General features: G+C 35.9%; 2 protein-coding genes across 3 annotated transcripts in view; one reads left to right on the top strand and one right to left on the bottom strand.

Annotated features, from left to right (window-relative positions):
• The window catches only part of LOC145690387 (uncharacterized), a 354,253-nt gene that overhangs the window by 54,348 nt on the left and 280,598 nt on the right, over window positions 1-19,307 (top strand). The window lies entirely within an intron of this gene.
• LOC145690386 (sodium channel protein Nach-like) overlaps window positions 3,974-19,307 on the bottom strand; it is an 89,239-nt gene continuing 73,905 nt past the window's right edge. The window contains exon 9 of the mRNA XM_081765220.1: window positions 3,974-5,056. Within this exon, the coding sequence (XP_081621346.1) occupies window positions 4,899-5,056 (158 nt within the window). The 3' untranslated portion in view covers window positions 3,974-4,898. The remainder of the gene's footprint in view (window positions 5,057-19,307) is intronic.

Genomic DNA, 19,307 nt, shown 5'->3' with positions numbered 1-19,307 from the left:
ATGTGGTACAGTTGCATTATGTTGACTAGATTGTAATAGTCGTGCAGATTCAAAAACTAATTTTGATCTGTTGCAATGAGAAAAAAGATGCATAGAAGCTGCTTGGCACATAATAAAATAGTTTAATAATGGTGTACAATGAGTTTTGGTAGTTCAGAATTGGTAAATTCACTTTAGGTTCTCTTAGTGGTTGCAGCTTTATTATATTCTGAGTAGAGGCTAGGCAATTTAAGAAGAATATTTGCCATGGGCAATGTACCCAGATTTAGTTCCGGAAACGAAAACGTTCTAAGGTGATCTGTAACTTTCACTAACTTGTATGACTAGTGTTGAAGGCAGAAACTGCTATGGTTCAATACACATGCCTTCGAGAAAATGAAGAAAGAGAAGTCATGTTGTTTGGGGATGTTTCTGGATATATATCTTGCTTTGGGTAGACTATAATTGAAAAGGTTTTTTGTTAGTAAGCTGTAAATATGCAAAGAAAATGTTAGATACATAGATATTATTCTACGGTAAGCTGATTTTATATTTTAATAACAAAAATGTGGTAAACAGAATAAATAGAAAGTTAAAGATTAACAATTGGCGCAGTCGGTAGGATAATATCTATGTATTTAACATTTTCTTTGCATATTTACAGCTTACTAACAAAAAACCTTTTCAATTATAGTCTACCCAAAGCAAGATAATTTATATATATCCAGAAACATCCCGAAACAACATGACTTATCTTTCTTCTTTTTCTCGAAGGCATGTGTATTGAACCATAGCAGTTTCTGCCTTCAACAACTAGTGTCTAAATATGAAATTTGATTCTTCATCGTACATATGAAATAAAACTTCAATTGGGTTTATAAATTGAAATCTACATCTATGTTTCAAAGATATTCTCAGATTGAGAAAGTTGGTAGACCCTAAGTTCGAAGATTTGTGAATAATCTTTGTTCGTATTACAGTCAGCAACTGCCGTGAAAAGTAAGAACAAGTGTCCCTAAGAAGCTGCAATACGAACATATTAGCATAGGAATAACTTCCCTATAAGAAAAGCGAATCAAATGATTTTATGGAAATTACATTCAAATGAGGTTCGATTTTGCATGACACCTAACTAATGCTCACCCCACGTAGCGTCCTATAAATAAGGATTCCAATCGTCTTCATATCTATTCTAATTTGATAGTCTGTTTGATACAACTTTCTCCCTAGATAGTAAAATGATACACTTGATTTAAAAGAAAACCCATAGGAAAACATGTATAAACTCAGTAAAATCATACTTCAATCGTGGGAAACCAAAGTTTGAGGAAAACATTAGATCATACCATTGTTTCTTTCAGAAATGTATGCGTGAAATAAAATTGTTGATATAATTTTGATTACATTCAAAATTTCTTTCCAACGGCAGAAGGAATTCCCCAAAGCAAGTGAAGCCTTTACAATGAGTATTCTGTTAGAAGGTTTGGGACGACGTATGGAGCAACATTAGCTACAGCAACGAAGAAATATTTATTGGAAAAGAGTCGATAAATCCAAAATAAAGAATGTAACGACTTCATTGCGTGTTATGCACGATTGCAACACTATAGTAAGCAACTAGTGCAACAAAAAAAATAAATCTTAGTTTAACGTCCTGTGATTGATTATGGCTATGTCGAAACAGGTGGTTAATTAAAATAAATCATTAATTAAATTGAACTAGCTGGATTATCCATTTTTTTCACAGGAAGAAAGAGTTTGTGAAAAATATTGGAATGCCACATTACAACACACTTTCCTCCTTTGCGATGTATGTTTTAATTTAAATGAAATGAAAAAATTCCGTCTCCGTTAAAAGTGATAATTACGTTCAGATTTATTGAACATGTGCAATTGTTATTCTTTGTTAAAACGAAGACAACCTCCTGTCGTTAGAAAATGCATTTGAGTCAAACTGACTGATAATGTTCCAGATCCACACAAGTACTATTATGCTAAATGAATTGAAACACTTCTACATAATTTTATTATTCTTACCGTTTTGTGAATACAAATTGAGAATTGAAAATGTTACAAATAAACAAACTTCCCTTCTCTAGAAGCAGTATTTTCGAAAACACTTATACTAAACAGGAATTTATACACTAAGTTTCGAGTACCTCAGTTTAGATTCTCGTGAAATATATTATTGTTAACAAATTTTGAGAACAATTACGGTACATTTAAAATTCTAAATAACTTTCTAGTTAGACTCTTCCCGAACCTAGATACTTTTGGTTACGCTGCCAATCCAATGATGTAGATTTGATTAGTGTACAAAAAATAAAAACAAACAAACTTTTAATAACCTTTACTAATGTGCAAGAATACCACAGTGCCTATTCTTCGAACGAGAACATTCGATTCAATAAAAATATTTTTAATATAAGCAGACCTTCTGTGACTTTTTAAAAAATTGTTTATGCAGTTTCAATTTTACTTGATTCTTTTAGACATTCTGTTGTTCGTGATATGTCTGATGTTTTTGATATTTTGTTTATAAAATACTATTGTACATTCGTACATTCATATACATTCATACATCCTGGGTTTCCTGGTTTCAAATAAACAAAATACCTATTGCGATGATATCACTTCTTTGCATACACCACCATTCAGTGATCACACACATATTTCATGAGAATAAATAAATTCAAACGGTATTCACTACGAATTAGATAGTAGGACATAATCTAATGTAAAATAGTACCAATGTAACAGTGAGCTTAAGATATTATTTGACTTCTATTACATTCAATTTAAATACTACTTTTACAACGATATAATTCTACATTAACGTGCTTTCACACTAATGTGCAATATAAAACATTTCACATTAACCCTAGGAACAACAAAGTATTTTTGGGATACATGGAACACCAACTGGGGGACCTCTGAAGCACACAGCTAAAGGTCATTATTTCTCACGAAAAATAATTTATCTTGTCTGATATGAACTTGCGATATCTAAGAAATCATATATTTTTATTCTCTATTATTACTAATTTTCTAAGTACAGGATGCCAACTATATGTGTGTAATCGTATAAGTTACCATTTTTTATTTATGTCAGTAACTGTGACCTGTTTATTTTATCTTTTGTGTAGAAAAACTATCAAGCAGATCAATAGCAACTTAGTACAGTGTAGTATGTGTACAAAGGCGGCTTCTAAAAGCATTTTGGTGTAGTACAGTAAAATGGGGTAGAATGGGGACGAGTGAGGTATACCTCAGTATTCCAATCAATTCAGGATTAATCTTGTGTAATGACATTATAAAATAAAGTGACATCTTTAGGTGTTAGCAGGTTTGAAGGAATAAACTAACAGAAAATAAAATATTTAGGTTCCAAAAAAATAATCAGAAAAATATATATACTAAATTTTGTCATGTGCAGTTGGCAATACAGCACCAGAATAATAGCTCAGGGTGGCCCTGCATGTTGTAATATCAAAATTGTTTCAAAGAAAAATAAAATAAATAGCCAAAACACTGGAATATAACAGCCTATGCGGTGAATAACCCCTTAGTATACCAGGGGGCTCTGAGGGCCACAGAACATTCTTTATTTATAAATAGAAAAAAAACAAAACACTCAAAACTAAGCAATTACGTTTTATGATGAATGGGGTCAAGCTTAACAATATCACATTTTTTAGATTTTCATGGAATTAGAAATGTTACAAATTGTAACAAAAATAATTTGTAAGTCTCCGAGCCCCTCCCTCTTGATGTTCCTAGGGTTAATATTATATGGTAGAGTAGAAACACAGATAACTCTTTCTTTACAATATAGAGCAAAAGTATGAAGTAAACTATGTTTTAATTTCATGAATAAATCAAACTATCTACAACTTAACACATATTTGTTTATGGTATTATATTTCAATAGTCTTTGAGTTGCGAAGAATATTTTCGCATTTCGAAAAAGAAAAAAAACACAATACATTCATCACAATAAGGCAAATAACATACTTCGTAGAATAGAAGTTATCAGCTTAAACTTATATAACCAGTTATAATATTCCAATAGAAATAATGTCCGTCAATTCAGCCAACTTGAAAGCTCAAATACTGAAATTTATTTGAAATATTGTTAACAGAAAATCATCGATAATAGTTAATTATATTGAACTCTGACGAATCTTTTCTAGGAAAGAAATAAATGGCTTCTTCTGTAAGTAACTTCCATCATCTTGTATATAAAATGACCTCCTAATACATGCTCTTCGGATGACACATATCTTTCTAGGTATGTTTGTTATTGGCCTTTATATATAAAACAAATTATCCTAAACTGAAACAAATATTACATTTACAGATATTATGATTTTATTCGTGATCATATTTTTAATAAACCAAATGACGAAGCCATTCCTTAGTTGTACAAATTTAATGATTGAGTAATCTGTCACACATAATTAGTCCTCATTTGGCGAACTATCAGCATAGTATTGAGGAGTGCTCTATTAAGATAACTATTAATGATTCAGTATCTTCTCCTTAAATTCTCAACGATCCGTAGTCATATTTTGAAACGGTCATTAATGATTCTCTAACTATCATTTATTTAGCAATTGTGTTCTTATTCTACAATTTCTATACGAGTTACGTTTTAGTTTCTCTGTTGATATTTTCTGAACATTTCTTTTTTGAGACGTGTAAATATAACATGTAGCTCCAAATTCAGTTCTGTCCAAAATATAAATAGTGTTAGTAATTGCACAAAGTACTTTACTAAACATAACGCAAAACAAAATGTTTAATGCCCACTCTTATTCGGTTTTCTACTCACAAGTAAGATAATGTTTATCTTATCTCCAGTCATTTATCCTCTTTTTAACGTCTTATTTTCATCAAACATTTCACAGATCTGATCCTCATATTTTACTCAGTGACATTCCAACATGAAGCCAAAGTCTTTTGATCGATATTACACATAACGTTATCAGTGGTTTCACAATAAGAAAGTATATCGCTTCTATTATGCTTATGATACTTCCTCCAACAAAGAAACCAAGTACTCCTCCTACAGACACTGTTAGAAATAGTGGAAGGGAGAAAAGGATAATTACTAAAGTATATTTTTAATCTGGAAGAAAAAAATAAAATTTAAGTTAAATTTTAATCGTAATAAACTATGTTTGAGAAATACGTGGCTCAGCTGTGTCCCATTGGGTGAAATTCCATTCCATTTTGATCATATAGGTACTTGCTAGTACGGTAATAAGCCGCTCACCTAATTACAAAATGTGTGAACATAATAATAGGGAACTAAGACACAAACTTTAGAAAGCTAGAAATAATTTGGGATCAATTATACAAAAAAAATCAAAATTTATTACGAATATTAAAGAATGTCAATAAATTATTAGAAAACTTATTTTTCACTCAAGAGTATCTATGCGGCAAAACAGAACACAAATCAATACGAATTACTTCCTCAAAAAGAGATACTGGTAAAAATATACAAATTTTATTTCGTAAGCTGACAAAGCACTCAGGGATGCCTTCAACCATGACAACATTTTGTAAACAATCAGTTTTTTAGATATTATTTTACAGAGCGACATAACAAAACCTCCTCAGTCAGGATTGTAACTTCGGAAACGTTTGTTACATTTGGAGAGAATTAGCTAAAACATAGACATACTTTATTTTATTGTTTTTGATTAAGATTTCTTCATACATTACAGAAATTATTGATCTTCTAAAATGATCTTGACTTTCTCTGTAATCATCAAGTTTTATTGTATTCGTTCTTTTTTCTTCGGTGAAGAAGTATTAACAACCTTTTGGTTGAAGAGTCCGAATTACAAATATTCTTTTTTCTATCAGTTAATGTGAAACTAGTGCAATGGTTAATTTGTTATTATGCTAATAACAGCGGTCAACTGTGAAAATGTTTCTGAAATGAATTTAGTACCAAATTATTAAATTGAATCTCCAAACACGAAATTGACAATGAAAAACTACCGTTACCTCTTGTTTTCAAGAAACAGCCAATTTTATTGAGTAACGGGTTATTTTTAAGCAATTATGGAGACCATGTTATTAAATAGCTACTGCTGCAACAGTGCTCATCAGAATATCATGGTTAATACATCATTCTCTGAAGAATGATGTTGGTTGGCAAATTGTATATTTACCATGCCGCTATGACGTAGGGGAAAAATGAAATTTAAGAAAATCGGGAATTGTCTTTGAAAAAATCCCTTTCTGAACGCCTGGGTCTCTCTAGAGCGACTCTGGGTGAGAGTACGAAAGATTAATATATCTTAGGAAATATATTGGGAAATTGGGAGTGTTCCTGCCAAATACCATTCCGACAGTGAATATAGTGATGGTATTATTCTTAATCCTGTTTGCAAGTTAAAAATATCCTTGTAACAAGGAAGCTTTGCCCTGCTCAAACATGGCATTTCCATCTGGAAATGTGGCCAATATGAATGGATATAAGTGATCAGCAATGATGTGCCATTAACTAGGGGACATCATTATATTCTCCACACACATTATCGGATCCATGCTAGACCATGTGTAGGTTCCTCAAATCATAATGGAACCATACTGTCGTCATTTTACTGTGCACGTCTTGGTCTGCTGTTCTCCCAGAAGACGACGGGTTTCCAAGATTTTGAGTATACTAGAATGTAACAAAGTATACTAAATTGAAAACCACACAAATTGTATTTATAATTGTGGTTTTCTTACTTCCTTCTAGGTGTATTAAAGGGTGCCGAGTAATTAAAACCAGTAACATGCCTCGCCAATGTGTCAACAGTTTAAACAATTTCTCTTATGTGTGTGTTAAAGTCACATTTGCAAAACAGAATCATTCATTGATATCGCTTGTGAAGGAAAGATATTTTCACTATTTTTATATAAAGCAGAGAACCAGGACAAGCCATGGGCAACTCATGTATGCTGCAACAGATGCTGTGTGAATTTACATGCATGGTTAAAAAGCAAGGGACGTAAAGTGATGTTAGTATTTCGATGCTGTGGAGGGAGACAACCAATCATTTTAACGACTGTTATGTTTGTTTGGTACCGCCAATTAGCATGGGTTGTCCAAAAAATCTTTTGTACAATAATCCAACATCCAGTCAGCCATCAAAACAATCCCTCATGGCAAATATCTTCTTGTACCAGTAACCCAAACGAATTTAGTTTTCAAGACGGAGAAGATGAAAATGATACTGATGACATGGAGACAGAACCTGAGCCTTCATCAACTGATACGGAATTTGTGCCACCAGTGTAACAGTAAAGGTCCCACACCTATCTTCACAGGCCAAACTTAATTATTCCGTTTGAGATTTTGAAGTGCCTAAGAGCAAAGGCGAGTTTGCTGCATCAAGACTTAATGAATGAAACTTATTACAAGATGATGTGAAAGTGCCAATGTGCATTAATCGTTAAAATCAATTTGAGGCTTATTTTGCACAGCAGGATACCGTAGTATTTTGTCATGATGTAATTGGTTCACTGAGCAAATTGCATTTCAAATACAAAAAGTAAGAGTTCACAGATTTAAGTTTAGTATGAAAGCAGTATTGCTCCATAATTCCAATTCTCTTCCATCTGTGCCTATTGGTTATGCTATCCAAATGTAGAAAACATATCAAAACATGAAACAAATACTCGAAGCAGTTCAGTACAATGTTCGTAAATGGCTATTATGTAAAAACTAAAAATGGTCCCAGTTATGTTAGAGTTGCAAATTGCTGCTTATTGTGAAAATGGGATAGTCGGAACAAGTCATCGCATTATATCAAAAAGATGTAGCCTTCAAAAAGGAACTTCTGGCCTGGTGAGAAGAATGTACACCTTCTTTAATTAATATAAAGAACATCCTCCTCCTTCCGTCACATATCAAATTGGGGTTGATGAAAGAGTTTAAGGGCATTGAATAAAGATGATGATGGCTACAAGTACCTCTGGGAACTGTTTCCTGCGTTAAGCAAGACTAAGTTAAAGAAAGGCATATTCTAAGGTCCACAAATTCGTAAACTATTTTAGGACGAAACGAAACTTTTGATCAGATCCTTCGTGGTAAAGAAGAAGCTGCATGGAAAGGTGTATTAACAGTTTTCTTGGGTAGTCAATAAGCGGAAAAATACATTGAGAGAAGTCTTTTGCGTGGATGAAACTAAACGTTGGTACCGGATAACATTTTCTTGTAAATAGTTTTCACTTTATACTCATAATATATGTATTTGTAAAAGTTAGATAAGTTTTTACAGTAACATCATCATTTACTAGTAGAATTCTAATGCTACACTGGAGAAGTGTACCAAGGAAATATGTAATACATTATATAGATTGTTGACATCCAATGCTACATTACAATAGCTGTTTCTCAAAAACAAGAGCTAATGAAAGAAATGTGAGGTCAGATTCGTTTTTCTTCTCTTTCAATTAGTAGGAATCAGGTACATCGGTAAAGGAAACATCCAACAAGTCTTTTCTCTTTTTTGTCCAGTGTAATTAGAAGATTCGATTTCTGATACCTCGCGTTTGGAAGCAGAAACTTTAATTTACCTACTGTATTTGCCAATATGTTTTAAGCTTCTAGCGACATCGTAACATTTACAGTGGCTTAATGAGATTGTTAGTTGAAATATTAAATATGAAAAAGAGATTAGTTGAAATATGATGTCTTCCAGCGGCCGAACGCGAAAAAAGTAACATTTTGTATATTACACGACTCATTTCTTTGACACCACTGACGGCTGCGTTGCCTTATGATAATAGGTAAGATCCCAACTTGTTTTATATACGGTGGGAAATATGGAAACAGAATATACCCAGCTTTTATTTTTTGTACTTTAATTTATTATCATTAAATAAAACATTACACTTTTATCGTTAATAAAAAATAACTTAATATATTACCTACTAGAAGATGCACACAAGGGCTAATCTAACTTATCAATGAATCAATGTAAAAGCTTGAAATTTTAAAAATTTGACATTCAATTTGAACAAAATACGTTACGGTTACGCCGAAATTAGTTTTCTTTCGCACTTGGTTTGCTTTAGCAGTACATTTAACATTAGTGGCAATAGAAAATGCAAGCGCAAGTTAGCTTGTTAAATTTCTTGCTATGGGGTAAGTTTGACGACATTAACGCAACTTTACAGCGTCATTCGGTGGTAGGAATAGAATGCATTGGTCTCATGACCTCTGTGAGGAATTCTGTCAACATTGTGTTGCTCATCTCTTCTGTTTGTTTTGTTATTTTCTCGTTATTAATTTGAATTATCAATATCGATTGACAGAGATGATACCATATCATGTAGGAATAAATAATTAAGAAATATTAAGTAATTCAGGGAAGCAGGGAAGTGAATTATTTATAGTGACGGAACGTGGGTCAACGCTGCCCTCATAGTCAAAAGGTAGGATATGTTTCTAAAATCAAAAGAGTGGACCAAGCTTGGGAGCAAAGTTTGTCCTCAGACATTAGGGCACTTTGTGGAGTGCAGTAACTATTTATGTCATAATTAAATGTAGATTACTCCCTAGATAGAATTTTCAATGCACCGCCAAATTCCGTAATTGTTGTTCATAGTACTCCTATTATTTCACTGAAGGACGAAATATTTCCTAGCGAGTTAAGCACTAAAATAGAATTGTGTTGTGGTTCAAAATAAAGGTGTTTCATGTGCTCCAAGCTTGATTGAAGTAGAGGCAATAGACATATTAAATAAAGTTCCATCTGCTTTGGATAATTCATACAGAATAGGCCGCATAGCAAAGGAAATAAAGTATGTAGTTCTTCCGCTTTTTCCTTGTCATTGCGAATTCCCTCCAATATAGGGCTGATGTAGGGATAAGTTAAATGTCGCGTTGTTTCAGGAAACAAATATTTCAACTTTCAGACGTCCATATGTTGGTAAGGAAAGGAATAAAAGAATTCACTCAAGATGAGTGTAATGACTATTTTAACTTACGTACATGAATCGAGAAGGAAATGTGGGCTGTAGATGCACTAATTAAAATTAAGCATAATAGTCGCGTTTCATTTTAAATAGTGATACGAAAACTGTAAGTGACGAAGACACATCAACAGTTTCAGTTAAAGCCAGTACATGGACATAATGACTTCCATTTTTGTTCCTTTAAGGAGTTATGTAGGTGTAATGAGTAAATTATTTTTACACTATTATTATTAGTAGTAGTAGTGATAGTAGTAGTACAGTAGTAGTAGTAGTAATTTAATTATTGCTAATATTTACAGCACTCTTTATTTCTCGTTTAGTTGATTTTTTTGTCATGGTGAGAATGCACATATCAAGCAAGCAAATTGAAAATATATGACATTGCTGAAGAAACTCTACAACCAAATAACACAATGCATTGATATATTATTACTGTTATCGAGTGATTTATTGCTGATATGTTCGTTTCTTTTCGTTCTTTAATTTCTTGAAACGCACTTCTGGACAAACTATTTCTCCAGTAATAATTTTCAAACAGTAACGCCGCGATAATCGCCACGTTGAACGTCATTTCAGTTTTGCTGCGTTCCAAATGTGAGATACAGAAAAGACAACCATCCTCTAGGAATTTTGATAAAATGATCCAAAAGTTCCGTTACACCCTATCACGTGTAAACATATTCATAAATGCTCGTATTGTATTAATGTGGGATCATGGCAGAGGACAGCTTCTGAAATTCTCTTTAACATTGCTGGCGTGAAGGCAGTAAATGCACGTCGGACAACATCTTTAAGTTCGCAAACTATATAATAAGGTGTACTATCAACCTTTCGTTTAATGAACGCCCAGAATGCGTTGTCGCAGATGACATTAGCAACTCCGGGGTGTCCGCTCCGAAGGTGCACACTAATAGGCAGAACCACGTCCAATACATTTGTCAGCAAATACCTCATGAGATATTCTCTGAAGGCAATAGTATAATGGGCTGTTGCTCCATTCTACTGGGACCACATACGGCAAAACAGCTCCCGATCTTGCAGACCGATCACGTAACGTGATGAGATACGTAATGTGATTCACGGCTTCGTCAAAAAAATATGGACCTACCATCTGAATTGCAGACAATTGCTGCCCAGATCATGGCGTGTGGTAAGTCATGTTCAAGTTTTCTCATAAAAATGGGGAGAACTCCAGAAATAAAGGTTTCTGGTTTTTCAATGCGATATATTGAACACTCGTCCGAGAAAAAAACATTGTCATTAAAACCCACAAACGCCCCTTGTGCCACCAGTGACCCACTTTATGTTTCACTACGTTACATGGGCTATATCATTCATTTAGGCAAAAAAAAAAAAAAAAAAAACGTTCCACTTCAGGCACACTACCCGTTCTCTTGTAAGAGTTTCGTTCACTTCTCTTCTCAGGTTTTCGATGTAACACGGTATTGTTCAGGCAGTTGCTAGTGTATGCAAATTTTTGTTACCTAACTGGTCTTGGGGGGCAGCGGTGGCTCAGTGGTAGAGCGTTCACCTCTGGTGCTAGGGGTCTCGGGTTCAAACCCTGCTCCCGCCAAGTGAACTTTGTGGTGGACAAACACCGTGTGCGTGGGTTTTCTCGGGGTTCTCCCGTTTCCTCCCACTTTCTTCATTCCATCATTTCATTCATTACTCATCATCACCGTCTCCTTTAGCCTAGCCGGCATAATCGTGGGACGTAAAACTCAAAAATTTCATTTCTAACTGGTCTTGGGCGTTTGTGGGTTAAAGGAAGAGTTGTAAATACATGAAACATTCGCCCACAAGCATGCTACGTTTTCGCATGTCGCTATCACTCAATTCGTTTAAAAACGAAGGTTTAAAGACCATTAACTGCAACTTGCTCTTCATATGTTTTTGTAATGTCAAGTATGGAACACCCAATTATTGATAGTTTACGAATGGACTATTTTGGCGAAAGTTTGACAGACGCTGCAGCCTCCACACCCGTTTCTAGTTGTATTGGTAATAATTCCCATTGAAGATTATCTTTTACGCAATCACTTGCAAAGAGATTTTTCTCTCACCCTAAAATTGTTGGTTTTGGAGAGAAGTTTCCTGAACTCTTGAAGTGAAGTCATGCTGAATATTCTCTCATTGATTTTTTTTATATGGTATCGTTCGTGAGCCCACGCGCTCATTTCGATGCGTTCCTCCATGGTGTAGTCATCAGTGGACTCCCCAGCCATAACTTAGATGTATATCAGCACTTGCAACAATAAGAAATAACAATTCATTAACATCTGTGTAATACTCCTAGGGAATAACGAAACTTTGTGACCACTCTGTGCGCTTTGTTTCATTGAACTTTCATTTTCTTTCAATCTTTGATTTTCCGAATCACGTTGCCTTCCATGGTAAAAGCAATCTGAGCTTCTTCAATACTTGATGCGTAAACACTCTATAGGTGTGAGAAAAATGCATGATTCATTTTTGCACCAATTGGTGCTAATTTATTTAGGAAAAAGTAGACTCATTCTTATGATGTGTAATTATATAGTTAATAAATTATGATATCATTGTTAAAAAGAAAGAAAGATGATTAAGTTTCGTAGAGTTTACAAATTGAAGATCAGACTGTTTTTTCATATTTTATTGCTTCCCTCTCGTAAAGTTAATAGCGAGCCTCAATCTTGTGTAAAGTTACTTAAACCAATAGTGTCAACTATCTTTAACAAAGCGGGCGCGGTGGCTCAGTGGTAGAGCGTTCACCTCTGGTGCTTGGGGCCCCGGGTTCGATCCCAGCCCCCGCCAAGTGAACTTTGTGGTGGACAAACATCGTGCTCTTGGGTTTTCTCGGGGTTCTCCCGTTTCCTCCCACTTTCTTCATTCCACCATTTCATTCATCTCTCATCATCACCGTCTTCTTTAGCCTAACCGGCATAACCGTGGGACGTAAAACTCAAAGATTTCATTTCATTTTTGTCTTTAACAAAGTTTCGTGCTGGTAATTTTAATCTTGAAGACCTTCTTCAATCTGAGAAGTCCCGCCATATTACTAAAAACAAATTAAAGGCACTGGTCGAATAAAAGTTATGGTACACGACGGAAGAGAATACAGAAGTAGTGGTTATCGATAATTCAAGTGTGTCTTACATAAGGGATCTCGATGTTCGCCTTTGCCATGAACTCAAAAAGCATTAAGTTTGAGACAAATATTACACTTTTAAATATTTCATCATACCTTTATGTTTTAAAAATAAATAAAACACATCTGAGATCCGACGCCTTGCAATTCCAATTTACAAATTCTTCGCGAAGACTCAGTGCCTCAGTATCATCAGCTACCGTTCGCACAAGGTAGTGTTTATACAAACAACGAAGAGGAACTACAATTCTCTCTGTACAAATCTGTGGGAATTGCGACGGATGTATCCTCATTCTTTGTACTTCTGGAAGGGATTCTAGATATTTGTGAACACAAGTGTACATATACCTCGTATTAAAAGAACGTCCATGAAAAGTGAACGGGTTATCAGTAACTACATGTTACTGTCCGATGACGTAGAAATGAAATGAAATGAAATCTTTAAGTTTAACGTCTCACGCTTATGTCGGTTAGGCTAAAGGAGACGGTGATAATGAGAAACGAGTGAAATGTTGGGATAAAGAAAGTGGGAGGAAACAGGAGAACCCTGAGAAAAACCACGAGCACGGTGTTTGTTCACCACAAATTCCACACGGCACAAGCTGGGATCGTACCTGGGACCCCAAGCACCGGAGATGAACGCAATACCACTGAGCCACCGCGCCACCACCGACGACGTTGAATATATCTGTTAGTGACGGCCGGTTAAGGATAAACATGCCAGATCATAATTTAAACGAAATTATTGCCTCTTAGCTATTGTTTAAAATAATTTTACCATTTTCATTATTTATACAATTAAAAGGATTTATCAGTGTGTACGTAGAGTCTCTCTCTCTCTCTCGCTATATATATATATATATATATATATATATATATATATATATATATATATATATATATATATATATATATATATATATATATATTCATCCTCACGGCATTGTCAAGGCTCTATATTTGTATTTTACATTTATTATTGCAACCGGGTGTTACTGACTTCCGTATACGGTAGCCCGATCATCACCCTTGTTCTTCGCGCGCACAGTCATTCGAAGAACTGAAAACGTACTCTGTACACAAACAGTTTATGGTTGTGAACTCGGAAAGCCTGGTACTTCTGCTTGTCAAGGTCAAAAAGTGGGAGAAAAAAGGATGTGTAGAATGTAAAGAGGGTGCAACAGTGACTGATGCTTGTAAGGGAACATATTCATTTGTAGTTCGTGCACATTCCGCCTGTAGCGCTACTGTGGCACGACGTATATTGTAACTGTATAACTCTTGTACACCGCTAGTAGGTCTATTCGCGTTAGTGACGACCGAAACTATGTTGTCAGCTCTGACTGCGATAAGGCACTGCCGTGCTGCTTTTCCTTCTCTTTTTTCCCCCTTTTCCATTTGTGAGACGCCAAACATGTTGTTTTTGCTTGTTGCACGCGCTGAACGTGTTTCGGCGAGCGAAGTATTTAAGAAGTTGACTACACATTCTTGTTTGCGATAGTTTTAAATTGGTTAACTGTTGAAAAATATACGAAAATAAAGCTGTACTTGTTAAGGTATATTAGTCGAGGACGTAGCTACTGACAGTGTTGATTACAGATTTTCTAGAGGAAGAATTTAATTACAGTAGAGGTGAAAAGGAGACGTCCATTTAGACAGCCTTCCCCCCTTATCAGACTCAATCGGAAATGGTCTCAATCGTTTGTACACAAATGTGCAGGCGAAATTTTCGTTTGTACACAATTAAGGGCGCCGTCAGAACGAAAACAAAGTGGGGGCTGTCTAAATGGTAGCCCCCCAACAACATGTCCTATTCAAGCACAAATTATCGCAATCATTTGTACATCGTTTCTACAGAAATGTGAAGGAGAAATTTTCGTTTGTACACAATTAGGGGCGCCGTCAGAACGAAAACAAAGTGGGGGCTGTCTAAATGGTAGCCCCCCACCAACAAGTCCTATTCAAGCACAAATTGTCGCAATCATTTGTACATCGTTTCTACAGAAATGTGAAGGCGAAATTTTTGTTTGTACACAATTAGGGGCGGAGTCAGAACGAAACCAAAGTGGGGGCTGTCCAAATGGTAGCCCCCCACCATGTCCACTTCAATCACAAATTGTCGCAATCGTTTTGTACATTGTTTGTACAGAAATGTGCAGGCGAAATTTTTGTTTTACACAATTAGGGGCGTCGCCAGAACGAAATCAAAGTGGGGCTGTCTAAGTGATACCCCCCACCATGTCCAATTCAATGACAAATTGTCGCAATCGTTCCTACATCGTTTCTACAGAAATGTGATGGGTAAATTTTCGTTTGTACACAATTAGAGGCGCCGCCAGAACGAAACCAAAGTCGGGGATGCCTAAGTGGTAGCCCCTCCCACCATGTCCAGTTGAATCACAAATTGTCGCAATCGTGTGTACTTCGTTTGTACAGAAATGTGCAGGCGAAATTTTTGTTTGTACACAATTAGGGGCGCCGCCAGAACAGAAAAAATGGGGGCTGTCTAAGTGGTAGCCCCCCACCATGTCCAATTGAATCACAAATTGTCGCAATTGTTTGTACTTCGTTTGTACAGAAATATGCAGGCGAAATGTATGTTCGCACGCAATTAGGGGCGCCGCCAGAACGAAAAAAATTGGGGGCTGTCTAAGTGGTAGCCCCCGACCATGTCCTATTCAATCACAAATTGTCGCAATAGTTTGTACTTCGTTTGTACAGAAATGTGCACGCGAAATTTTCGTTTGTACATAATTAAGGGCGCCGCCAGAACAGAAAAAAATGGGGGCTGTCTAAGTGGTAGCCACCCACCATGTCCAATTCAATCACAAGTTGTCGCATTCGTTTGTGCATCGTTTGTACAGAAATGTGCAGGCGAAATGTTTGTTTGAACAAACTTATGGGCGCCGCCAGAACGAAAACAAAGTGGGGAGCTGTCTGAGTGGTAGCTCCCCCCATGATGTCCAATTGAATCACAAAGTATCGCAATCGTTTGTACATTGTTTGTACAGAAATGTGCAGGCCAAATTTTCGTTTGTACACTATTAGGGGCGCCGCCAGGGCGAAAACAAAGTGAGGGGCTTTCTAAGTGATAGCCCAATCACCATGTTCAATTCAATCACAAATTGTCGGAATCGTTTGTACATCGTTTGTACAGAAATATGCAGGCAAAATTTTCGTTTGTACACAATTAGGGGCGAGCTCAGAACGAAAACAAAGGGGGGGGGGCTGTCTAAGTGGTAGCCCCCCACCATGTCCAATTCAATCACAAATTGTCGCATTCGTTTGTGCATCGTTTGTACAGAAATGTGCAGGCTAAATTATTGTTTGTACATAATTAAGGGCGCCGCCAGAACGAAAACAAAGTGGGGGCTGTTTAAGTGATAGCCCCCCACCATGTCCAATTCAATCACAAATTGTCGCAATCGTTTCTACATCGTTTGTACAGAAATGTGCATTCAAAATTTTCGTTTGTACATAATTAGGGGCGCCGCCAGGGCGAAAACAAAGTGGGGGGCTTTCTAAGTGACAGCCCAATCACCATGTTCAAATCAATCACAAATTGTCGCAATCGTTTGTACATCGTTTGTACAGAAATATGCAGGCAAAATTTTCGTTTGTACACAATTAGGGGCGACCTCAGAACGAAAACAAAGGGGGGGGCTGTCTAAATGATAGCCCTCCCACCATGTGCAATTGAATCACAAATTGTCGCAATCGTTTGAATATAGTTATAAAGAAATGTGCAGGCGAGATTTTCGTTTGTACACAATTAGGGGCGCCGCCAGAACGAAAACAAATTGGGGGGCTGTCTAAATGTTAGCCCTCCCACCATGTTCAATTCAACCACAAACTGTCGCACTTGTTTGTACGCCTTTGTACATAAATGTGCAGCTGAAATTTTCGTTTGCAAATAAATGTGGCCCCGCCAAAACGATAACAAACTATGGGCTCTCTAATTGACAGGCCTCCCACCATGTCGAATTCAACCACAAACTGTCGCACTTGTTTGTTACGGTTTTGTACAGAAATTTGCAGGCGAAATTTTCGTTTGTACACAGTTGCGGGCGCGCCAAAACGATAACAAAGTATAGGCTACCTAATTGGTAGCAGCCCCTACGTCCGATTCAAAAGAAAATCATCTCAATTGTTTGCACATCGTTTGAGCAGTAATGCGCAGGCGAAATTTTTTTTCTAAGCTATCAGATGCGTGGACAGAACGAAAAAAAAAAAAGGGGAGTTGTCTAAGTGTTCGATTGAACCACAAATTGTCGCGATCGTTTATACATCGTTTGTGCAGAAATGTGCAGGTAAAATTTTCGTTTGTATTAAATAATATACGGATGTGAGTATTTTTAATATCTGCGATCAACATTAACCGGTTTGAATAACGGTTGATGAGTTTGAAAATGGTTCCTATTGCACTAGTTGAAAAAAAATTCTTTTTCTCTGGCACACGGAAGAAAATGCCTGATTCTAATAGAACTTTTCACGTAGAATTCGAATCTGCAATCAGTTTTTCTCCATCACCCTCAGTTTTCCCGTGACAGAGGTGTTTTCAGAAAATTTCCTCTCAAATTTCTGTTCTTTTTCTTTTTTTCTTTTTTTAAAACCATTTTCATACTTGTAGCTTGGGTACCTTAGGTATATAAACGCACAAATTATATTGTATGTTAGCCTGATTTATACTTAGTAAGCCCTCTAAGTTTCATAAGAATAGCATTATTCTATCTAGAGAAATAAACATATTTATATAAAAAATATGCTATGTGTACTGTTCATTTTACAATATTCATTAGTGCAGATAAAATCACATATAACTTCCACGAAAATTACAATATAAGCACGGTTTACATCTTATTGGATTTGAAATAAAACATATTTTCAATGATGTATACACCGTGTCACCATTTTATATCTACGTAATAAATAATACAAAAGAAGTGAGTGGTATCTTCTTAATAAATGGACACTTACTTACCTCAACTAATATGTTTTAGTTGTCGACTTTCTTCTGTGTTTGGTTTCTGGAACATCTCTTTTAAGTGTCCAACAGTAATCAGCTAGCATTTTTGAACTACACTGTCACTGGTACCTCTTCTCCATGGAGGAAATGTCCTGATGAAAATGTTCCCCATACTCATCACTAACAGCACCAAGCTTTTCAGGAAATAAATGCAGGTGGGAGTCTAGAAAGTGAACTTTAAGGGACATGTTGCAACCCATTTCATTGAATGATTGCCGGAAATCACTCACAATTTCACGGTAATTTGGGGCTTTCTTGTTTCCTAAAAAAATCTCTGTTAAACATTTAAATGGACACCAAGCTGCTTTCTCAACCAGAGTTAAGAGATCCTCAAATTTTTGGTCACGAATCAAACATCTTATTTGGGGGTCTACAAAAATCCCTAGCGTCACTAACCCGAGGAATTTTTTCCTTGAGGTAACAAGATCCTGCATTACTTTTGTCCATTGTCCTAACAAAGTTTTTGAAGAGCCCCAACTTTATGTGAAGAGGAGGTAGAATTATCTAATCAGGGCTCACCAGTGAGGAATAAACAGCATTCTTCTGTCCAGGAGTTAATACATGCGTTGGCCATTCCTTCTTGATGTAATGTTCCGCTTTGTTCCTGCTGTCCCATTCGCAGAGGAAACAACAATATTTCGTATAACCAAGCTGCAAACCCATTAACAAAGAAATGACTTGTAAATCACAGCAAACGGTCCACTTGTATTTCTCATACTGAATTTTTTCTAACACTATTTCGATGTTTTCATAGGTTTCCTTCATATTAGTTGCATAAGCCAAAGGCACTGAAGGAAATTTGTTGCTATTGTGCAAAAGGACAGCCTTAAAACTAGTTTTCAAAGAGTCAATAAGCAATCTCCACTCTGTACTTATATGTGCATGTCCAAGTCTATCCATCACAGCACAGACATTATTACAATACACTAAATCATTTTCTTGAGAATAGTAGTTTTGAAACTCTGTATGAAGGTTTCGAAAAATACACTTTAGTGTCACGATGGAGCAGATTCCAGCCTTAAGTTTAGAATCAAGAAGTTCTGTCTGTGTATTGGAGAGTTTTAAATCCCGTATGAGGTCATTTAGTTCACCCGGAGTTATCAGATGGGAATCCAATGTAGATATGCTTCCTACATAAGTAGGATCATCATCTTCATTTGGAACTTCAATAGTTGCCTCAAGTACGTA

The sequence above is a fragment of the Thermobia domestica genome, chromosome 7, assembly GCF_964235325.1.
Source record: "Thermobia domestica chromosome 7, izTheDome1.hap1.1, whole genome shotgun sequence".
Taxonomy (NCBI): Eukaryota; Metazoa; Arthropoda; class Insecta; order Zygentoma; family Lepismatidae; genus Thermobia; species Thermobia domestica.
Note: the sequence above shows the minus strand (reverse complement) of the source record. Positions and strands in the feature narration are given on the sequence as shown.